Source organism: Chenopodium album, chromosome 15, assembly GCF_948465745.1.
Source record: "Chenopodium album chromosome 15, dcCheAlbu1.1, whole genome shotgun sequence".
Classification (NCBI taxonomy): Eukaryota; Viridiplantae; Streptophyta; class Magnoliopsida; order Caryophyllales; family Amaranthaceae; genus Chenopodium; species Chenopodium album.
Window position 1 is genome coordinate 3,815,929 of NC_137848.1, and position 24,428 is coordinate 3,840,356.

Consider the following 24,428-nt stretch of genomic DNA (forward strand, 5'->3'; position numbering starts at 1 on the left):
AAACAAGTTTCAACTTAAGTGTTGAAAATATATATACATCTCTTTATATTTTCTATATAATAACAACATTAATGAACAAAGCTTGAGGTGGGTCCTAATCTCAAGTCTTAACTTGAGTTTTGGAATTTCAAGACTTAACTTGAGATTTAAGAAGAAAAATAGGAAAAGTCTTACACGTAAGTCTTAAAACTCAAGATGATGATGTCACCGAAAAACTTGAAACTAAACTTGCTCTTAGTCCGAACTTGACCTTATCGACTTGAATATATTAGTTTGAACTTGACCTTATCTGAATTCATTAGACCAGGAAAATATTACAGTAATAAGAGTACAAAAGTAATAACACGATGAACTACAGAGTATATGTTCTTTGACATCACATGTATCTCCATTACCAAATCATATGGTATTAAATCCTTTTCATGATAGTAAGCATGTTTATTGAGGCCATGAATGCCTTTCAATCAAGTAAAAGCGTTGTGAGGTTTTCTCAAGTAATGTGAGATCGATCTTATGTATAGAAACATAGCTGAACCGTTTAATTTTACCTGTTGATACGGAGTACTTGATAGTAAAAATGTAAAGTACTTCGATCACGAATTAAGGCAACATATTATAATTAGAGACATCATATTCATTATTAGTTATATTATAGCAACAAACTACCAAAGTTTCTCAGATATGAAGCTGATCTATCTTTGTGATTAAGTACTACTACAATTTCTTAACTTCCAACTCTAATGAGCTCAGATTAATCATGATAATTCATGACTTAATTCTACCTAAATTAAATCACGGAAAGTACAAAATATATTAAGCAAGTTTTACGTCATTGCTACGAGGAGCCACCAAGCAAGCCAATGGTTTCTTCATTTCAAGTGAAAGCCTCAAGCGCTCGGAAAGATCCACGGAGGCAAGTGGGGATGGGAGCCACTTAAATTGGTGAAGCATTCGGGCTAACCATAGATGGACGGTGGCCAAGCCCAATGCTCTTCCAGGGCATACCCTACGGCCTGATCCAAATGGTGCAAGTCTTAAATCCGAGCCCATGATCGAAACATCCTCATTGATGAACCTCATGGGGTTAAAGGCCCATGGGTCAGCCCATATGGTTGGGTCATGAGTTATGGCCCACATGTTGACCATTGCTGTTGTGCCAGCTGGAATCCTAACCTTGTCGACATGGACATCGTGGATTGCTAACCGGGCCCATGACAGCAGAGGTCCTGGCGGGTGAAGCCTGAGGACCTCCTTGACTATGGCTTGAAGGAAGGGTAGATGTTGGAGATCCGAATCTTGGACTTGCCTCTGGCTGTTACCAATGCACAAGTCTAGCTCTTCTTGAGCCTTTGCTTGGACATCTTGGTGTAGCACCATTCTAGCCATGATCCATTCAAGAAGTGTGGCTACTGTGTCAGCTCCTCTAAAGATTGTTTCCTACAAAAGTTATTATCTGATCAATTATTGACATATACTTTATGGTTCTTGTAACATAATCAGCACCCCAAAAATGAATCTTGTGACAAAAAAAAGGTAAAGGTTCTAATATATATGCACAAAAAGTTAATATAAAGTTAAGCACTATACAAAAGGCTCTAGAAAAGTCTAATACATGCAGCATTATTTGTTTTAAAATGGGGATAAAACACGTGTATGCCAATTCTGATAATAGAAGCTACAGAAGAAAAAGAAAATGATGAAAAGTAACAAAGGTCAACTAGTTTCAAACTATGAACACATATCTCAACCATAATTTATCTACCAAAGATTTGGAATTAAAGGTAAAGTATCAGAAAATGATATACTTGACAAAAATATCCAAGAAGCATGAAAGAAAGCATATGGACACAGGACACCTGTACCATATTTTGGACAGAATGAGACCCAATGACAAATCATAAGAAAAAGAGATCAAAAGACTACCAACTTCAGATTACCTCATGATTATATGCGTTACACTTCACAAGTAAAACAAAGTTAGCATAAATGCATAATTGCATAAAGGATGGTTATCTACCATATGGTTTAGATATACTCTCTATGTCCCATATTACTAGTTTAAATTATACGCGTAATTTGATAATTATAAAGTTGAGATCTTTATCCTATCAATAATGCATACTTAATTGCAATTTGCAGTGCATGGTCTTACCATAACCTCATATTTTATCTACGTAGTATGTAATTTGTTAATACTAAGTGTGGTAAATATATTTTCTTACCCATAAGACAGCCACCATATCAGAATGACTTAGTTGTTCTTCTTCAGGCAAAGATAGCAACACACTTAGGAAGTCATTTCTCTTCTTAAAGTTAACATCTTTTTCTCTAAGTTTGATGATATGACTAAGAAGTTCACTGACCCTGTAAGCTAACTTATGACATCTTCTTTTTACTCCATAGAAGTCCAAAAAACCGAAAGGAAAATATTCCTCCAGATTGAATTCAGAAATTAACTCATAACCTTCCCTCACCATTAACCCTAACTCCTTCCCTTCACTACCCAAGTTACTCCCGAAAACACTTTCCAGCATGTTCTTCAAAGAGACTCCCTGTAATATCCCTCTCAACTCCACGGATCCTCTACCCTTCATCTCCTTCAACACATTTACTGACATTGCATCAGCTAGGCATTGTCGAACCCCTTCAAGGCTCGATATTCTCCTAGGAGAGAACATGTGATTTGCCGATATCCTCCTCAGATGGCGCCAGTAGGTGCCATGAGGAGCAAACCCAATGGCTCGTTCAAACATCAGCAAACGAGCAGAGGGTTTTATGGGACGGTCTGAGAATGAAGGTGAGCATAAGATTTCCCTGGCAGTTTCAGGGTGGCTACTAATGATCACAGGTGTGGCGCCCAAACTCATTGCCATGAGCCTAGTGCAGCCCATAGAAGCTGCTATATTGGCTAGTTTACGATGGGCTAAAGGACCCATTTGAGGCAATGTCCCCAACACAGGCCAACCTGAAGGCCCCCTGAGTTTAGGGACCGAATTCAGGTAGTAACTTCGCCATGCAAAGCCTCCAGGGACCAACCATAAGTGTAGTAGACAATAGAGCAAGAAAGATAAGACAAGAGCAAAGAAGGTTCGTTGGGTGGTTTCAGGACAAAGGGGTAGTTTAAAGAGATAAGCCAGCATGGTGTTCATAGTGGTAGATCACTAAGCTCTTCTGAGGTAGTAGAACTGTCTGGACTTGAGACTTTTTTTGGTTGAGGATATCAGGGTTGGATGACACATATATATATAGAAAAATATGATATGCTACAGTAAGTAAAATAGAGGTTAAGGTGGTTAGTTGGAGTTAAGTCTACAAATAATTTAATAAACTACAATTAGTGATTATTAGTAGTGATTGTTAATACTATATATCAAAAATATGTGGACTTAATCCTAGCTACGAGGTAAGCTACTGTATCTCACTTGTAAGTTTAGATGCTAATTAAAGAGGGATTAATAATAATTAAATCTAAGGCGAAAAGGAAATTTACCCAACTGATACCACTATAAAGAGCTTAATTATATTCTCAAAAAAGCAAGATCATGATCATTAACATTGTTATTGACAAGTTAAAATGTACGGAGCAATTTAAAGTATAAAATAATCTTAAGAGTTTTGAAAAGAAAGAGATTATACTATTAATTAAAGAATAAAGTTGAAATGATCATCAATTATGCAACATCATTTAAATAAAAAATGGACCACCACCAAACTAAATTTACTCAAACCTCCTCAAATGGTTGACATACCTCAGTTTTACTTCTACAATATTCCCTTTGCACATTTATCATTGCACAACTTATTCATTGGTATTTTTAATTTAAACTATATATTATAAAAGTTGATATTATTGATATGACTACTTCTTTCCTTACAAATAAATAATTAACTCAGAGACAATTACGGATGAATACATGAATACTTCAAAAGATAAAATATGATATGATTAAAAAGAGGATTTACATATAAAACTATAAAAGCAATACCCCAAGGCAAAGTTGAGATCATATACCTCAAACTGTGTACCATTTATGTGCCACCTTTTTATCAGCATATTTGGTCCAAAACTTATAATTTTCAAATCAAAATTTACCATAATATTGTATCAACCAATTTAAAGAAGTGACACACATATGTTACACTTCCACGAATTGTGCAACATAAATTTGGATTCTTTAACAATATCCCATCTTATATCACACATTCTCTAGATAATTCCATATCATTAACTTTGTATGCAGTAAATTTTATGTAGAATGCAATTAGTTATTCCACAAGAAAAGATAATGGGATATAGGAAACAGAATGAATATACAGCTACAGTGTACATAATTGATTGGTACTGGTGCTAAAAAATTTCTTATTACTTTTCTAGTTTCTATTCCAACTAAATAGAGACCTTTAAAACCTAAACAGTTTCTGTAAGTTGCAAAAATTAGCTAATATCTACTTTCGTGCATCCAACAAGTTCCTAAATTGAACTGACGCAGAGAACAACGGACGGGAGGATGAGATTACATGCAGCATTTTCTGAGTCACTAAAAAATTTAACCCACAATATTTTACAAGAGTTTCTAATGTAATAGAGCAAGTTTTCTTCAACACAGAGCTAATATACAAGTATGTGTGTGTCAATCACGTTTAACAGTACCAAAACAAGCCCCACGGTGCCAGAGGTCGAGTGTGACAATGGATGTGATCCATATCCTTACGAATTTACGATAGGGTGGTGACTACTGGTTGCAAGGGGTAGCAAAGGTATACGCTGCACAACTGATTGAAATACCCCTAAACAAGATGAATCCACATAACACCAAAGCTAATGGTTTAAAATAAAAGGTCACCAAGAACCTAAAACAAAAACTCATCAACTTCCATTTAAACCCTTACTTAATCATCTCCCTCACTTTCGAAATCACATTAAACTCTATTGTGATATGTTGTCAAAGCTTTACTTCACCTCGAGTCCTCGACAACATCTAATCATCTTCTTACACCAATTGTCTTACCTAATCACAACATGCCATTGACCGATGTTCCTCCCTCAATACTTAGTGGGGATCTACCAATCACTCATTAACTAAAACTACCTTCTTTTTTCAAGTGCACCCTCATAAAGACAGTCTGATTTAGAATACGACCAAGCAAAGGCCTGCAGGATGGACATAATTTAACACTAATCCTTTTGCCTTGTCTAATCAGAAAACTTTCGATTTTAATCATGCACATGGAGTGGATTCCTATATTTGCTACAAAGAAACTTATAGGGTTAGGGGGTATGTTTACCACGCCTTATTATTTGTTGCCATTCCCATACCTCCTATGCAGCTATGCTCCCTGAGTCACTGCGGCGGCATACTATTTTAGCAACTGATTGTAAGTTTCCCTACCCTACAAATTTTGGTTTGCAACTTTTTCTCTTTAGGGGAAAACCACAATCGAACCGGGCATGTAAATTTCTAATTTGTCACTGACCACTCCCCCCAATGCTGCAATACTTTTGTTGCTCGGTAACTCAAATGCCCATGTCAATCTTCAACACTTGGACATGGGTATGTACACGTGTCACTTCATTTAGGACCATAGATATAAGAATTTTTTGGTATAAAATAGCAAATCAGACAGTTATAAGTCTCCAATAATCACTGAAGCAAATTTGTTTTATAATGATAATTAAAAAAATCAAACTAGACTGTAAGAAATTCTTGAAAATAAAAATTAACTACATGCAAGCCAATATAAATGCCACAAAAATAGAATACATATACATGCGTCAGAAATGTTTTCCTAAGACAAGGAAAATAATAACATCCATCTAATTCCTCTATCCGGACATCACATGGAACCAAAAGATGATGATTTTATGCATGTAACCAACACAGATAAAACTTCAGAAACTGGAAATCATGTATTAGGATACAAGGCAAATAGCAAATCAAACCTAGATAATTAGCCAATAGTTAATATCACTTATAATGAATTCACAGGTCACAGCTAGTGAGAATCCATGCTGAAAACCTACAACAAAGTTCTATATCCACTTGCTTTTGATCGTCTAGCAACCTTCCCAAAGTAGCTTCTTAAATGGGAGTTAGAAAACAGGATGCAAAAGACGTGATAAGGAAAGATGAACTTGGATTGTAAAACACAATAGAGCCATGCAAAAAAGGTAAATATTAAGGTGGCTATACAATCCATAGTAATTTATTTTCTAGCCATGCTTATAATTTTTGTTTAGTAGACTATGGATTACATATATAGTGACAAATTGGTGCATAACTGCAAATCTATGCTATTTTTTGGTGTTTAGAGAGCTACAAAGGCGGGGATGAGAATCAAGCCCCAGCATTTCCTGGAATCGGGTGGAAATCTATGCTATTTGGACATTTTGTATTTGTGCTTCATCTCAAGTATCTAGGTCCAAAACTTGACACTTCATTTGGACAGGAAAAATTGAAAACATTCCCTAAATTGATTGAGTCCACTCTTGGATGCATACTCATGTCCTACACTTGTAGCTGAGTGATCAAATCTAGGTAACATAGGTGAACACAGCTCACAATTAGTTCATAGAGCTAGAACAAATACAAGTGAAAGGGGTAAAATACTTCGCGTTTCTGGGGATACTACAGGGATTGTATAGAGAGTAGGATAATGCCTTTTGAGGCACCATTAAGAAAAAATGAGCCTTATTTCCAAAGTAGGCTTAGGGCCAAAAAAAATATTAAAAAATTCCTGCTATACCCAATAAGTGCTTTTACCCAGAGGTTTTTTTTAAGGCTTCTCCTAATGGTCAGACAAAAGTTATTCCTAAGTCGGTAAGTTTTTCGAGTATAGTATAAAATAACTCGAAGCATAGCATAGGGAGGATTACACATGAAAGTAGCAGAACATAGCAGAAATTTTACAGGCCTTTGATATGCCAAAAAAAAAAAAAAATGGAAATATTAAGAAAAGTATTCTTTAGTTGGAAGACAAAGAAGAATTTCACTTTAAATACTTTAAAGTAAGAGGCACTAACGTAAGAGCAAATGACAACACGAGAGTGTGTTAATTTCCAAATAAAGGAAACTTGTTCACGACACCTAATCATAATCAACGCAGATATAATTACACATGTTCAGCAAATCAAATGCTTAAACAAAGCCTGATTAATACATATTAACAATTTTTAATTACTCAAAGAAATATGATGAGTACCCATAACAACATAATAGGTTAAACTAAGAATTATGAGACTCTTATACAAACAGTTGATCAAATAGTTAGATTACAAGCTCTATTACAGCAGGGGGGAAAAAAACTTTGTATCTCTCAGCTTGGAAACTAAGACCTGTGAGCCTAGTAAAGATTAATCTGGTGAAAATTCTAAATGGTCAGTGTTATCATAGCTTATTCCACCAACTAGCAGTTCCAAGACATTTGGTGCTTCACACACTTTGGATAGCAATATATGTCTTTCTACAAAGGTACGAGTGTTTTATATGACCATACGGGTACACATCCAATTATCCAAGTGTTGAACATACTGTCAAAATTTTAAACATGTACATACTAGTATATCTTTTCTAGTATCTGGGAAGGGTATGGAGACGCAACATTCGTGAACGATTAACCTGATCCTAAGAGATTTTGCACATCTTTTATACACAAGTATTAAGACTTGTGTGCTAAAAGGTCCAAAATCTCATGTCAAGCCCATTTATATACCATATCAGATGACTTTTTGTCAGTAACTCTATTTTGTTTTAGTTGCAAATATGCAGATCAAGAAAAAATAGGTGTTTGGGTAAATATCACGGTGTCCATCAGAAATTTCAAACCCTCGTCAAAGTGCAAGTGTTCAACATAAATAAATGGAAAAGTTGAAAAAACACAAAATAGTTAATATGACCTGAATTTTATGCTAATATGGAGTATATAATACAGCGCGATTTAAAAAGGACAATATGAGGTGCATAAAGGGAGGCACAAAATATGCATGTATCATAAATCCATTAGTAAGAGGAAAAAGCCGAAAAAACCTTAATTTGAGAAATCAGAATATCTTATGATAGCCAAATCTGAAACACATCTGCAGCAACAGTTCCTTTACAATCTGTGGCACCAAATAGAGATGCATGGGACCTGCAAGAAAATGCAGCACATTTAAACCATGGGACCACATAAAATTTGCCAATAACTAATACAAGAAAAGAAAAGACATGGGGGCACGTGGATACTTTCTCTTCCGTTAAATGGCAACATTAACAGTAGAGATTATAATTAATTTACCAAAGGTGCATCATGGTAGAACATAAAGAGCCTCACTAAACTGACTAAGTACCTGGACCGTCTTATGGTCATTGGAGGGATGTTCCAACCAGATTCATGTAAAGAATGAAAACAGAAATGTAAAATATCACAAACTTTATCGTAGACTAACAGCTGCTTGCCACTACATGCATGTTGTATCAGCTAACATATAAGGGAGCTATTTCAGCTTAACTAGGTCTCAAGTTTGAACCCTAAAAATCAAGCAATGTAGGTTAAAATTGATTTCCTTTTAAGACTCAAATCAGGAAAAGTCAGTGTCTACTAGATTCTGAATACAAAGGGATATATATAATTTAAAAAGTGTAGTAGCCGCTTGAGAACAGTAAAAGGAAAACATGCAATAAATTAAACTATATGCAAGAAAACAAAGCATCTTTATAGAAAAAATTATTTATAAGGACCTTCTGGGAGTGGAAGTGGCAGCGCATCCAAGAAGAAAATCATCAAAGTGGAATGTTGTGTTAACAGTTCATTGTTTAACATATCATTGTACAAGACAGGATCCACGCAATCAACAAATTATATATATTTTCACCAATAAAACAACAATTTCCAAATAAAAAGGTAAATAATAATAATTCAGAAGAGACTAGTGTATTTTGGCTATTATTGTGATCTGGTAAGATTTCTTTCTAAAAAAGGTAAAAAGACAACCAAGAATCTGACTGTTATTTGTGCTCCACATACTCAGAAAAGAAAGTCACAGGACTTTACAGAGAAAGGTTTGGGTTGATAATCCGAAACATCTTGGCATCTTGGGTGATAAAAAATGACGAGTTTCATGAAAACAACATTAACACTATGTTTAGATATAGAGAAATGGAGGGAAAGGAAGAGAAGAGAAAAGAAAGTAAGGATGCATCATTTTTTGGTTGGATGCCCCATGCAAAGAGGGAATTGAGAGGATCCATTTTCCTTCCCCTTTTAGTAAAACCAAATCCTTCCATTGTTGGAGAGATTGGAAAGAAAATGAAAGGTCACATTCTCCCTCCCCTCACCCCCCCCCCCCTCTCTTTCCCTTCCCTTCTTTTCCTCCTCCCCCCCCCCCCCCCCTCCTTCCCTCCACTATTGTTATCCAAGCAGAGAGTAAATACTCAATCTGTCAGATATTGTGATAGTCACATAAATAGTGAAATTAGAATTTTGAACTGTGTGTCCCGCTAAGTAAGGCGGAGAACTTTTTTCATAAAACATAATGTGCTAGTCTAAGAGCCTCTTGCACAATAATCAAAGGCATATGTTAATAAGACATTAATATGCACAGAAAAGAAATTGGCATACATAGGAAAGAGGAATAAGAAAAGCGATGCATACATTAAGATTTGAACTGCTAGATAATTTTGAAACACTAGTTAACCTCTATGAAAAAAGAACAGCATCAAGGGTGTACAATACTGCACGGCCCATAAGATAATCATGGTTTATCAGAATCCAAAACATGAAATAGGAACTAAAGTTACACTAGAATAAAGAACAGTAATCACACCCACAATAATTGCTAATGCCACTTCTTGTAGAAAGAATCAAATTCAAATATAAAGTAATGATAAAATAGGCATAAATTTGCTAAAAGAGGAAAGGGGCTATGGTAGTGCATTTTGCCAATAGATACCACCAATAAGGAAACTCTATTGCATTCTTCTGTCGTTTTCTGCAGATATGCAAAAGGCAACTTATTTATTCAAGCAAATCCTAACTAGAAGATACTGATTTGCCTAACCACAACCCTATTTTTAAAATCAAAGTAGTGAATCTAACTTTTTTTTTTTTTAAATCCTCAAATTCATACAGTAAGATCTATCATAATACTTGTCACAACCAGCCTACACAATGAAGCAGCAATAACTCTGAGATAGAACCTTATGTTATCTGTGCATGCATTTAAAAAGAATACTTCAAAAGTAAAAGTCAATTCTTATTTCTACCAATACATTATCATCATATAATTTTTTTTTTAATAGCAATTATAAAATCCACCAAAAGTTTCTGTATGAAATGGATGATATGAAATTTTAGATTTTTCACATAAAAGCTCAAAGTAAACATCTCACAAAATTATTCAATTAGATCATAAATTATTCTGTAGGAAGAAAGTTGGAGTTGCGGACATTGAGGAGTATGAGGACAAAATAAAAGATAACCGATTGCGTAGGTTTGGGCATATCAGGCAGAGATCGGAAGATGCACCAGTAGGGAATATAAAGGGTTGGGATCAAGGGGACCACAGAATAGGCAGATAAAAACCAAAGTTGACTTGGATGAAAAGAGTTGACAGAAGGAAATGGAAGTAGAGTATCATGGTTGGCGAGTACCTGAGATAAATTCTTGGTTCATGTAGCTGACTATTTTTCAGTTAAACGCTATGATTGTTGTTGTAGATCATAATAATTAAATCTAAAAGTACATTCCTCTACTAAATGGAAATCACAAAGTAAAAAGAACAAGCTACTAAACTTCAATGCACCATCAATTCCATACATATTCACATTTTGGTGTAAAGACGTTCACTAAGATATGCTTAACACCCAAAAATTACAAATTTACAAGCATGTAACTCAACATTAATTCAGCTAGTAACAAATAAAACAGAGTAGACCTTCCGTCCTCTAATTCAAAGAGTAAAAAATTCATATGATATGGAGCTGGTCCAACATATTGATCAACTTATTGTGAATAATTGCATAACCATAACCATACATCACATATAACAAGTTATTCAAATTCTCATCATGCGATACAATGGCATTTTCCTTAATGTACTGAAAGGGAAAAAAATAAATCTTTTGAAGTCATTTGAATATATAGGACATTTTCATTTCATTCAGTCTTTTACCTAAGCGAAGTTCACTGCTGCAACAGATCTCTTAAAAATACAGTATAAGAGAAATTCTGAAATATGTGAAGTATATGCCTTGCACTTATCTGAAATATATAAACCAAAGACCAGGATTAGAAATTTTCCCAATGCTAGATCATGTTCTAAATCCTCCCCTACCTCTTGAGTTTTTAATAATAATCGAGCCATACAAAGGTCTGGAAGTCTGTGTTCTTCTACAGTGCTATTGCGTTTCCTGTTCTTCTATAGTGCTATTGCGTTCCCTGAACTTCAGTGAACATTAGGTCTGCTCAATCTCCATACACAAAAAGATATTTGATGGCCAACTGAAATCTACTAAATCTTACTATGAAGCAATAAACATGAGAAAAAAGGAATGAGTGATATGCTTTACTTATTTCTATTTTGCGCTGTACAAGAAGACCACAACATTTCCACATCAAAAAATTGGTAAGTTGCTAGTGCCTATCAATTGGTCCTGTCTCCTGCTGCTTCATTTAAGTACATATGTTGCAATACTATGAACAATTAATTAACTAAAAGAAGGCAGGAGATCATAGCCACTGTTTGTCAAACAGTGGACAGGGACTGAACCTCTTAGCTATGCACATCCAAGATGATGTCTTCAGCCAATACAGACTTTTCTAACAATTGAAGCTTATGAACAATATTCACTCAGTCTTGAGCTTATTTACTAATAAACACCTTTTGTAGTTCTGTCACAGGATAGGTCCTTACGTTTAGATGTTTTCCTTAACAAATATTACATGCTAGTGATGCTACTCTGATTTATATCACGCCTTCTCTCAGATGCAAGATCACTAACACTGTTTAGATAAAGGAAGTCACATTACATTCACAGTATACATCAAACAAACAAGTAAAAACTCAGAAAATAGGTGTACTTCTATGAGAAAATAGAATGCTAAACCACAACTAATTTGTCTTGAAAGTGGCTAGAGTACAGAGATATGATTAAGACCAAATAGTTGTTTTACTTGAACAAGGCTTCATACAAAACAATTTAAAACGGAGAAGAATAATATCACTAGCAGCATACATCAAAATCAATACAATAATAAGCACGGACAATCAATGCAAAGATTGATCATACCAAGGAGTTGAAAGCAAAGAGATATGGTCAATGGCCAAACGAGGACGGGTTATATAAGCAGCATCCTTTTAGAAATCAAAGAATAGCCATATAACACTTCCCTGAGAAACCATAAACATGTAAGTTTAAGATGCTAGAAAGAAAATCGTATCAAATAAATATTAGCCACAGTGAGACACATTACACAGCCTAAAAAATGAGGAATACTTCTTAATTTTTACCACAAACATATGATATGATAGACAAGTATTAGACTGACCCTCTCAATTCAGTTGAAACAAGCAATGTGTCTTAGACTCTTCATTCCACAACTAGAGCACCCTTTTGCACCTAAAATAATCATTGACATTTGACAAAACTCAGACACTCCATATTAGATATTAGACTAACAGTGTATTTGATAGGCATTTGTGGATAAAGAGAGATTTAAAAAATTAGCTTCGTAAATTTTTCTTGCAAAGTGTAGAGGGATATGTTTCATCAAACAGAAGAAAACTAATCCGCCGGATTTCTTTCTCTTCCCTCCTCTGATGTCATATATAAGTATGAAAAAGTAATTCTTTCTTTCGCTCCAAGTTTTCCTGGTCAAACATCAGGAAAAAAATCTCCAAAACATTCAAATTTGTCACTTCATTTTCCCACTTTGGTGTACATGTAAACTCTTGGGCAACATCAGCCATAAGAGGTCTTAATAGCACCAGAAACCCTCATTGTAGCAAGGGGTAAAGCCGTAAAGGGGCAATCGATCCTACATAGATATGACACTATGACAGTATTACCTAAGTTTCACCCCCACCTCATATACTGGATTGCACTTTCCTACAATATTTCGGCTTTTCAAGTCACTCTAGATATGACAATTGCCTCAACTGATCCCAATCCTTAACGATGTTTACCACCCAATTCAACCCGCTGTGATATGATTGATATGTGATAAAAATTAGTACAAGACTTCTCAATTTCTAGATCAAACAACTCCATCTTATACAGATATAGATAAATCAAAGACAGTATCATAATTGCTAAGTGTATAATATCTAATGCAAACCGACCATTATAAAATAAACAATGCACGTACGCTCATACAGAGTAAATAAATTAAATCCAAATAGGTTAGACTTCTTCAACGAGTTCATTCTCTAGGTATTCTTGTTCATCAATAAAACAAAATCCTAATTACTGGTTTTCAAGCCACATTTTCATATTCGCCGTAAAAATTAAACAATTCTATCAATTAAACACGCTTCTATCAATTCTAGAGCGTAAAATGAAACCAAAAACTAAATCCTGAAAGATGATCATAAAATTGATCGTTAATCAAACAGAAAATTATTTTTCAAGCCACAATTCATACACCAAGAAAATTAATAGGTGTGAAAATTCTACACAATTCTATCAAATTTTAGAACGTAAAATATTATCGATTAGCAAAATTCTGAAAGATAAACATCAAATTAATCGGAAAAACACTGAACTTACCGTTAATGATTGAGAAATTCCGCGAAAATTACTCCACTGATGTACCTGTTTGAATTATAAAATCGCCAGAAATTTGCACGAAGTTCAAATATTACCATTTTTAAAGTACTGAATTGGGATTTGAAAACAGCCATTGAAGCTAGGTCAGCGAGCAGAGTGAGAAGGTAGAGAAAAAGACGATTGAAATCCCTAATTTTTTTGCACTGGCTTTCGCTCCGAATTTTTTGGGATGTTTTGGCGCGCTTAATAACAACAAAGTGGTTGAAATTTTCGAAGTACAATACTCCTTTCATCCCATAATTTATTTTTTTTTATTGAGGAATCCGTCCCATAATTTCATTTATGTATACTGAAATATTAGTTTTCATCATAATTTTTCGCTTAAATAATAAAAATATATTTTATCATAAAATATGTTTTTAAATAAGTATTAATATAAAGTTTTCTAAAAAAAAAAAAAGTTTCATAATATAATTTTTAAAACAATTTTCATTAATTTTTAATTGTATAAAAATAAAGTCAAACTAGTGCATTGACATATGTGTAATGTTAACAGTGTCATAAATTCTGGACCATGGCACGGAGGGATCGAAGGGGTAACTTTTTAGCTTGCCGCCGGTTAATGACATGGAAATTTGCAAATTGTTTAAAGTTAGTATTTTGCAAATTGCAACCATTTAAAAAAAAATTGCAAATTATAACCCAAAAGTTCTTATAAATTGTAAATTGCTGCCCGATTCGACTTTTACATCGATTCACATGTCGAAAAATAGTAGGTTAAGATTTTAGGGGTCATTTTAGTTCTTAAGGGTGCAAATTGAACTCAAAATTAACAAACAAAAAAAATTATCACCTAAAATGTGTTTGCTTTGTAAGGCCATGGGTCTCTTACTATACGGAGAAGCTCTAGTGATTTGTGATCCAAGAACCCATTATTTTTAAAATATCTAAAACTAAAAAAAAAAAATTTAAAAAAAAAACGGATCAAATATCCAAAAAATTCAGATCAAATCAATGGATTCTTACATTTGAATGGTCGATTTGGTGGCTACAATTAATGTTTTTCAGGGCAAAGGCAAGATGCTTGCGGTGCAAAGAGAAGACACCAAGTGGGAGCAACCTGCAAGAGGCTCGGCTAAACTTAACGTGGATGGGGCTTGGAGAAGCACTAGAATAGCAAGAGCAGGGACAGTGGCTAGGACCTCTGATGCAGTATGGCTGACTGGTGGCTCTCGGCAAATCAAAGCGAGAAATCCAGCTGAAGCCAAGCTCTTAGCAATGAAAGGAGGAATGGAACTAGATACCAATGAGAAGCTCAAAAAGGTCACAGTGGAGACAGATGCACAATCCCTATAAAGGATCTTGGCCTCTTGGGAAGCAAGGAACTCACAAACTGGCTGTAATCTTATGTAATACTGGGGACCTGCCTAAGGGTGCCCACAAATTCGAATTCAGCTATGTGCAAAGGGAGGCTAACGAGGTGGCTCACTACCTTGCTCAAATGGCAATAGAAATGGAGGGATACATTGTTAAGCACAACACCATTCCGAATTACGCCAACAATGCCTATGAGAATGACATAGTGGAAAACTGCACCTAATCTCAAGGTTCAAGAGCTTTTGCTATTTTTCTTATCGTTGGATCATATTAGGACTTTTTATCTTATTTTCTCTGTAATGGTTTTAGATTTTGGAGCTGCAACACTCACTCCTTTGAATTCTTTGTGGATGGTTGGTTAAGTAATATTATTATCCTTTACTCTAAAAAAAAAAAAGCATCAGCACAATTCGAATATTATTTTAAAAACCTCTACTATGAGCTGATTAGCAAACAAGATACAAGAAATGAACGTAAAAACATATTTGTTGATAGACAAATTTAATTAACATTTAGTTCCTTCTAATCACTCTATAACTCTTGATTAGCTATTTAATAATTAAATTAATTTATAAATTAAAAAAAAAAAATAGAAAACCACCACCCCACTACCGGTCAGCCACCCTTTCCCCCTCCCCTTAGGTTTTAAAAATTTAACTTCAGGTTTTCTTTTACAATAAAGTTTTTAGAAGGTTTTTTTTTCGCAAAATGACACGTTTAAAAGGTTTTTTTTTTAACAAATTTGCCTTGTCAATATTGAGATTTGAGACCAATTTTGCCTATTTTTGAACATAATTGTTCTAACAATATTACAATAGCCTTCCTTATGTAACAACCCTAATTTTCCCAAACTCAAAACTCCCGCCAACTTCATCCTCCACATCCCTCCAAAAACCTCAAACCCTACTCTCTCTCTCTCTCTCTCCTCTAACCTCTCTCCTTCTCACACAACAAAAATGGCGGAAGAAGAAGAAAACCCTTCATCAGAAACCCTAAAACCCTCATTTCCAACTGGAAGAGTGAAGAAAATCGTGAAATTCGACAAAGACATCACCAGAATCACCTCCGAAGCTCTCTTCCTCGTCTCCGGCGCAACCGAGTTATTCCTCCATTTCCTCGCCGAGAAATCCGCCGAAATCGCCGTAGAAAAGAAGCGTAAAAACATCAAGCTCGACTACCTCAGACTCGCCGTCAAGCGACACCAGCCGACTCGCGATTTTCTGCTTGACTTACTTCCGATGCCGTCTTCTCAGCCGTTGGATGATCAACCTGCTGATCGGACGGTTAAGGGGAAGTCTGTTCTTCCGCCTAATACTCGTCGTATTGATAGCTTCTTCCGTAAGCCTCCTCAGAACGATGATTTGAGAAATGAAGGTGAAGATCCTGTTGATGTTGATGATGATGAGGAGACCTAGGGTTTTGGTGTTAATTGTGGTAATTTATGTAATTTGATAGTGTTAGATTGATAAAATGTTGGTGATTATGTGTTTGTAGATTGTTGAGACTTTCAATTCAATGATGATATCGTTTTTAATTATGTTTAATTGAGTGGATTGCCAAAGTTTTTCTCTTCTTATAATTAATGGCGATTTTGATCAAGATTTTTTATGGAATAATTTCATTGGAATCGAATTGGTAATTATTACTCGTAAGCTCGAAATTCTGGAAAGGTGGAGTGATTAATCATCAGAGACTAGGTGATGATTTGTGTTATGATAGGCTTCTAATTTTGTTATTTGATACTGTAATTATGTTGATTTGTAGGGTGATACCTGAGATTAATATGAGAATTTCTAGTTTGACATTTTTTCCGGTGACTGAATTCGTCCAACATGAGAATTGTAAAATGATTTGAACTAATTCTGTAATGCAAATTGATGTTAAATAATTTTAATCATATTGTAGTAATTTTCTGTGAGTAAAATCATATTTCCTCTGTTTATAAAGGTATACCGTCTGGTATATGATTAAAGCTACGCGTTAAATTTCCTGTTTATTTCTCGTATATGCATACATTGTGTCTATGCTAATTTGAATTTATTGGGAGTGTTACTATATGATACATATATTGAAATGTTTGTAGGGTAAGAGTTTGTTAAATTTCAGAGACATACATATAATTGTTGGTATTATGTGGCTTGTCCAAGTGTCACACAGTTTGCAATTATCCATGGAATTAAGTACTTAAGTACAGTGTAGAAGCTTAGTAACATAGCATGTTGTGTCGGCAGCAAATTTGTAGTGAGATTATATATTTGTATTGGTTGGTTGGTTGATAAGAGATTAAGAGAAAGCTCTATATTACACACACTGTTCTAGTGAAACACTACATACATTACCTCCTGACTGAATGCAGTGCACTTTACAAAGTATATATGGGCAAGCAAGAGGGGTGGTGGGGGAGATGTAGTCAGAATTTCCGACGTTATTTTTTCACAAAAACTCTCAGATCTATGCTATATTACACACTTATATATTTCCTGTAAGTGGTCTCAGATTTCAGGAGATAAGGGTCCGGAAAAGGTGGACACAACTGAAGCCGTTTCATCTCTTAGGTGAGAAGCATATTCAGATTGGGCATACATCTGCTGTCTTGGTGGTTTGATTCCTTCCTGCATGAATGATGTGCCTAGACTCCGCGGGTTGAAGCTGTTTGATCCTGCTTGTTGTGCACCCAATGATAATCTCCTGTTTGAAGGACTTCCGTTCAGGTTCCTTTTTGTAGGGGATCCATTGCTGAAACTACCATTCAAATTCCTGTTTGGGATACGTCGAGCACTGGTGCCTGGTCTGGGGCTCAATGAGAGATTATTGTGTACAGTTGCTACCTTTTTCTTTTCTAACTGAAAATTTCAAAGAAGGCTCCATGTTAATATCCAGGTGAGCATCAAATGTTGCTATTATATCTCTTCTATATCATACTACTTCTTGTATAGTTTAGTCTACTGATTGCATCATGATTCACGTTCTCTATTACTCCCTCTTCTCTCTTCGTGTGTATGTGTGCATATATGTGGTTATTTGGGGAGTGGATATATATGGTGAAATAGTTAGTGCCTTTATTTCAATCATGATCTATAGCATTATTGCTATCCATTTATGTTTTTGCATTTTGTGTTGATTGAAACTTACCCTCTGCCTTTGCTTCTCTTCTTCTTTTTCCTGTCGCAATACAATATATTCTTCCAACATAGCTAGAAGAGGTGCCTGATACCACAACACAAAAGCCATAGCATGCTTGAAGTTAATAATAACTGTATAAAGCTTACTTTATTATATTGTATTACTTTCTAGTTTCTGGATACTAATTTGAAGTAAATAGAAAGGAAAATGAAAATTAATCATAAGTGAAGCTCTTACCTCATCATATAAAAACACTTTATTTCTTTCTGTTTCCCATTCTCTGGTCAATGATATCAACATATCTATTAAAGCTGCAAGCAAGTTTTTGTGTGAGAAACATGTGATCTGACTGGCAATGTTTCAAAGCTTAAGAAAATGTTTACTAACGTAAATTGATTCTGATTCACGACCGAAATCCTATTAAAGAACTACCATAGTAATAATAAGTAAAAGATGTAGTGATTGATTGCATTTGACTGAGTCTTTTGCCGCAGTTTTGGTGTAGTAAACTCCATTAATCATCATGATAGTCATTGTTAAGTTGTTATAGAACTTTTTGGGGATTATCCTGTTAAAGAGATCATGCAACTTGATACTTAATGTTACCTGGGATCTTGATGACTGTAATTCTGGCTCGCTCTGCACGTTTTAAATTCTTGTGAGCACCTCTGCTGACAGAATATCGGTTTTCATCCTGTAGGCAAAGCACCATAACAAACACTTTAAGTCTAGGGTTAGGTGTTCATACTTCATAAATCCATTGGACTAGTTGGATTATTTTAACAATAGTTACCCTGTTATATTCTTCCAACCACCGTTCTTCATCACGTGCCAATATCCACTTATCTACCCGTTCCATTATAGCTTTCCTGCTTGAAGCTTCTTCTTGTGCTTTAGCAATCTGTTCATCCATGCTTTTTAGGAGATGGACAAGGTCGATTGTCCCTATTATCCACAATTATTATATTTGTGGGCAGTATTTCAGTAAACTTCAGAAAAATTACGGAAAGTATCAGGTTTGTGCCTTATTAGGATGGAAATTTGCGAGTCATCTCTTACCTGAGTCTACAAGATGTGTAATGTTTTCTATTTCAGACGGCGAAGGAATTTCCATGTGTGATCTACTGCATATTTCTTGAAGCTCAAACTGTTTTCTGTGGAATAGCTCTTTCATCTTGCTTGCCTTTAGTTCATCTAGTCTCTGTACTTCAGTCTCAGCCTTAATACAGTAAGAGAGAGACGTTAGACAACCTTCTGAGGTGTAGGAGAAATTTTATTAATTTTTCTAGAAGAATAAGCAATTTAATCATCGACTAACCTGTTGTATGATGCTGGTGGTGAGGGTTCCAGGTTTTGTTATTTTTTCAAATGGGACTACCAATAAGTTAACAACATGGAAAAATGGTTGGCGCTCTTTTTCTGGTGTATCAATAAGCTTCCACATATCTAACAACGCTTCCCCTAAATGATGAAGCTGCAATGACAAAGATGCTGCATTTGGTTATCACCAGAGATAATTTGGTGGTATTATCTGAATAAATCAAGTAAGCTAGCATGTTTTTTTTGCAGGAGGAAAACCAACCTTCTCAATGCGTTTCTGCTTTTCTTCTTCTAGAGATTTCACAGTATCCTCGAGCTTAGCCAAAATGTTGTCACTTATATTTTTGGCTATGCCACACAACTCGTTTAAGCTTGGGTGAATCTTTGTAATAGTCATCGAGGAATCCATTCCCAATAATGCAGCCAGATCATGGATTTGGTTTGTATACCTTTCCACCTTTTGGAGTCTGGTACTCTTTAAATTGAATGATGAAGAAATTAGAACTGAGATTTTAGTACATTCTGGGTTTATCTATTGCATGCTATCTCCTCTGAGCCTATATGATTGGCCACATTTCTGATTTAAGCATCCCAAAATTAAGGTAAGCTCTAAATTTTTTTCATTTTACCCTTGATGGAAGAAATTTTTGAAATACTAACTTACCCTTGATGTGGCCTATTATTTAGGGGTAGAGGGGTTTTAATTTATATTACCATATATGTAATACCTTCTCGTTTTGGAGTTTTTTTAGCTCGGCTTGGTATTCCTCAAGTCTCTTCAATGAAAGATCATTCTCATTGACCTTCATAACTGATGCAGATTCATCATATTCTGAAAGACCTGATATCTCTGCTTTAATTTTTTGTATCTGCCCTTGAACTGCTTGGAACTGGTTCATCCTTTCTCTTTTTCTTTGCCGCATCTCACTTAAGGCTGGGGTGATCGAATCTATCTGTTGTCTTAGGGTCCCTGCCTTCTTCTCCGGCTGTTGTGAAATACAGTCAGCCTTTCATAAAAAAAATAACAAATGAAGCCTTATTCCCAAACTTGGGTTGGCCATTTCATCCAAGATTATAGTTCTGTTTCTGCACGATTAGAGTGGACACAGGAAAAAAAACTTATTCCGATAATATAATCCTGCTAGCTAAGCTCACGATGTGTCTAATCACTTGTATTATCTCATTTATAGTAAAATTAAAAACAGTCAATTTTGGTGTACTATTACATTCTTCTGTTTCTTATTTTTTACTAATATTCACTTCACTTGTGAGTCAGTCTGTTACAACTTACAAGAATATCATTTTACAGCTTACAACTTTGTAAGCAATTGCAAGAATTCAGCTATTTTCAGTGAGCAAAGAAAATTTCCAGTTAACATTCACTATTAATTCCCTATTTATTTGATTGTTGAATATCCTGCCCAAATGATAGCTTTCATATCATTGCATAAATTGTAATTAGCTGATCTGATTCTTTCATTTCAGGAGCTAATAACAGTCACAAAGACGGCTAAGGAAGAAATGAATATACCCTTTCAGGGAGAGAGCGTTCGCCAAGTGACAGAAGAAGCTGTGTAAACTCAGACTCAGATTCAGCCAGTTCCTGATGCAGTCGTGATCTCGCCATGTTAGCATAATCAACCTTCTTTCTGTAAACCCCCAGACACTCCTGCTCAATGTCAAGTAAGACCTTCTCCCTTTCGAATTCATCTTCTCCGACTTCATCCCATATCATCTGCTCCAATAAATTCATAACATAACATAACATACAGTTACTAGTCAGAGTAAGTAAAAGTGTAACTCAAGCAAATGTAACAGCAAAAGGAACTTGCCTGCAATTCCTGAAGTAGATACCCGCATGAATTTTCGAGTAAACCTGAACTACGAACTGGTATCGGAGTCTGAATCGACCCCATCAGAGTTGCACAGCTAACACCAGGGTGTTTACCTTTTGTTTAGGCACTCAAAATAGATACCAAAAAAGGTAGAAATTATGCTTCTATGAAAAGATTGTGTGATTCTCTGATTGTAGTGTTTGAGATTTTTGCTTAAAAGAAAAGATTGAACAGAAGTAGGTGTAACTATAGCTTTGTGCTTAAGGTTAGTTCATAGTTTTATGTTCTTTTCTTCCTCTTCTTCTTTCCCTTTCTCTCTCCTATATTTTTTTTTTTTTTTTTTAACTTCCCTTTTTTACCTTCTAGGGAGGAGGTGTTGGGTGATCTTCCAGGTTGTCTCTTTCAGTTTATAATTAAATTTTTTGTACATTGAAATTTGGTATATATTATAAAGTTTAGTGTCTCTTTCCCTCAACAGCTTCCTTCTTTTTCATATTACATGATATTATAATAATTATTATTATATGTATGTTATTATGCTGGTTGCTATGGTTTTCTGCAGGTTGGAGTACTTAACTAAGCAATGAGCAACAACACATAAAAAAGAGGGATCTGCTTGAGGTACAAGCTTGACAAGTCATCAGTTCTGTCATCAAACTGCCCTTACTATCACAACTTTCTATGATTCTTACGTCGGCCTTGTTGTTATTAGGTAGTCCCCTCACGAGGATGGTAATACTTATAATATTAATAACCGGTATGAAATTTTGGTTTATATAGTCGACCCTATTATTATGATTAAGGCTTCGATGTAGTTGTACAATCCAGAGATGAAGAATATTGAATTATGGCAGCAGGTTATACCAGAAGAATTTGGTAAATAATGATTGGTATGTAGTTGATTATGATATTAAAGGGAAGGTATAAATTCGTATTGCATTATTTAAGGGCTAATATAAGATTAGTGTGGATAAGGATCCTGCGTGGTGGGTGGGATCCATATATATAATAAATATTTTGGGATAAAAGCATATGATTTGAATTTTCTTAATTGGTGGGTCATAAATAATTATTGTGTTTTTATTGTTGAGGGATATATTTTTTTGTCATTTCATTTACGCAAGTGTTTTTCTTCAAAGAAGCACAGTTACAATAAGGAAGGAAATATTATACGGAGTATTGTACATTTGTACCTATTTGCCAATTCCATTATTGTGGGCTGGTTACCACTTGCTAGTTCTTGATTTAAATACAAAAGGGGTCAAGGGGCTTAGATAAGTTGGTCAATCCTTTGAATTCTAAATGGAAAATTTGAGTTCGATTCTCATTAAATCCACTTTAAGAGAATTATTCTTGTTACCCTATTTTAATATTGGTATTCTCTACACTAAAATATAAAATCAAAAATAAATTATCAATGTAAGTATAATTTTATTTGTTTCTTTTGTTATCATTATTCGTACTTTTTTTTTATAAAGGATGTTAGAAATAAATTGCTAAAGGCAATGAATGAAATATAATTTGGTTTAGACTTAAAGTTTAAATTGATCATTTTGCCATTATTATTATTATTATTATTTGGTATTTAGAGAATCACAAGTACAGGGTGAGAATCGGATATCCTGAAACCGGGAAGAAAGATCTAACTACTTGACCTATATCTCACTCTCAGATTAATATTCCATACTAGCTAATATGATTAACTTCCAAAGTATTGTCCAAATTCTTAGAACTAATATGAAAATTTTAAATTGAAAAATTGACATCATTGTATCAAACAATGTCGACTATATCTTAACTACTCGTACTTGACAAAGATTTTATTGGCATTTTATAACAAGATCGTCAACCATGCAAGACCTTACAAATTAAAGTTACAAGGCTACATTGTCAACATTTTTTTATGCTGTCGAGATAGGGTACAAACTACAAATATAATAGAAAGATATCTGAACGTTTTTGTCAATAACGATTTTAATTAACTTTTGCTTTGAAATTAACCTTTTCTTCTTTATATGTAAGAATAAAACATGATTTCGGAATTACCCATCTATGTAAGATTTATATGCAATTCTCTCTTAAGAGTAAATGGCTACTTGAGTTGCGATTTGTCATCTACGTTACCATAAATTGCTAATTGAATTCACAAATAAAACAGAGTAATGTATAGTTAGGGAGGTCATCTAAGCCATACTTCGTATTTATTTTAGGCTATGAATTAGTTACAAATAAAAATGTTCAACAAAATTTTACAGTAAAAAGTTAATAAACTATTATGCCTAGCAAGTTTGTTTTCAACTTGCTATTGATTGACTTGAAAAGTTAAATTATTCATAAAGTTGTGTCACTAGTATGATACTCCCTCCGTGTTTTTTTAAGTGTTACTATTTGATCGGTACATAATTTTAGGCAATTTAATTGACTTAAATAAAATAGAGGTAAGTGGGGTAGTTGGAGTATTAAAAAATTGTAAAAGAAAGATAGTGGGATTAATAGTTTATTGAAAAGTAATGAATGTGAGAGGAAAGATATAATAAAAAAAAGTAGTAGTGGGTTTGAGTGGGGATATGAGAGGAGAGAGATATAATATTTTAATGTAGCTTTTTGCCAAAAAAGAAAGTATAACACTTATTAAAACACGGCCGAATTTGATAAATGTAACACTTATTAAAACACGGAGGGAGTATAAATATTTGATATTGTAAAAATATGTAATGAGACGAACGTAAGAGCCGAGTATCTTACATACTACCTCTGGATCGTATTATATGCAATTTTGAGATATTATTTGTGAGATATAAAAAATTCCAAAGTTCCATATAACATGATCCGGAGGTAGTAATTAAAATTGAACATTTAAACATGGTGGAAAGTCGATATGATACCACTTAAAAATAGAGTAATTAGTAGGTAATTTGTAACAATAATCCCAACCCATCTACTCCACTTGATGAACTAAAACTTAATTATTGTGTAATTTGATTTGATTAGCTAATGAAAGTGGGTTATGATAAACTTTCTTTTTCTG

At 34.5% G+C, this 24,428-nt stretch overlaps 3 protein-coding genes across 3 annotated transcripts; 1 reads left to right on the plus strand and 2 right to left on the minus strand.

Moving 5' to 3' along the window:
• Positions 1-641: 641 nt before the first annotated feature.
• LOC145581621 (cytochrome P450 78A4-like) lies at positions 642-3,179 on the minus strand. Its single transcript, XM_081638635.1, has 2 exons — positions 2,223-3,179; positions 642-1,437 (listed from the first exon to the last, which is right to left on the minus strand). Exons 1-2 carry the CDS (start codon positions 3,147-3,149, stop codon positions 814-816), a joined length of 1,551 nt encoding a protein of 516 aa, XP_081494761.1. The 5' UTR covers positions 3,150-3,179; the 3' UTR covers positions 642-813.
• A 12,855-nt stretch (positions 3,180-16,034) lies between these two features.
• LOC145581622 (DNA polymerase epsilon subunit C-like) lies at positions 16,035-16,701 on the plus strand. Its single transcript, XM_081638637.1, has one exon. The coding sequence runs from the start codon at positions 16,079-16,081 to the stop codon at positions 16,535-16,537; it is 459 nt and encodes a 152-aa protein (XP_081494763.1). The 5' UTR covers positions 16,035-16,078; the 3' UTR covers positions 16,538-16,701.
• Positions 16,702-17,359: 658 nt separating this feature from the next.
• On the minus strand, positions 17,360-22,167 carry LOC145582721 (65-kDa microtubule-associated protein 8-like). Its single transcript, XM_081639720.1, has 11 exons — positions 21,398-22,167; positions 21,097-21,300; positions 20,294-20,551; positions 19,828-20,040; positions 19,564-19,719; positions 19,305-19,464; positions 19,039-19,190; positions 18,852-18,939; positions 18,483-18,556; positions 18,255-18,329; positions 17,360-17,965 (listed from the first exon to the last, which is right to left on the minus strand). Exons 1-11 carry the CDS (start codon positions 21,479-21,481, stop codon positions 17,615-17,617), a joined length of 1,815 nt encoding a protein of 604 aa, XP_081495846.1. The 5' UTR covers positions 21,482-22,167; the 3' UTR covers positions 17,360-17,614.
• Positions 22,168-24,428: the final 2,261 nt, after the last annotated feature.

Excerpts from the sequence above, each read along its gene's own strand:
- LOC145581621 (XM_081638635.1), bottom strand. The coding sequence starts at position 3,149 with ATGAACACCATGCTGGCTTATCTCTTTAAACTACCCCTTTGTCCTGAA. Across the intron at positions 1,438-2,222 it reads ATATGGTGGCTGTCTTATGG|GAAACAATCTTTAGAGGAGC; the intron begins GTAAGAAAATAT and ends TAACTTTTGTAG.
- LOC145582721 (XM_081639720.1), bottom strand. The coding sequence starts at position 21,481 with ATGGGGTCGATTCAGACTCCGATACCAGTTCGTAGTTCAGGTTTACTC. Across the intron at positions 19,720-19,827 it reads AGCAGAAACGCATTGAGAAG|CTTCATCATTTAGGGGAAGC; the intron begins GTTGGTTTTCCT and ends TTGTCATTGCAG. Across the intron at positions 18,330-18,482 it reads AAGTGTTTTTATATGATGAG|GCACCTCTTCTAGCTATGTT; the intron begins GTAAGAGCTTCA and ends TTGTGGTATCAG.
- LOC145581622 (XM_081638637.1), top strand. The coding sequence starts at position 16,079 with ATGGCGGAAGAAGAAGAAAACCCTTCATCAGAAACCCTAAAACCCTCA.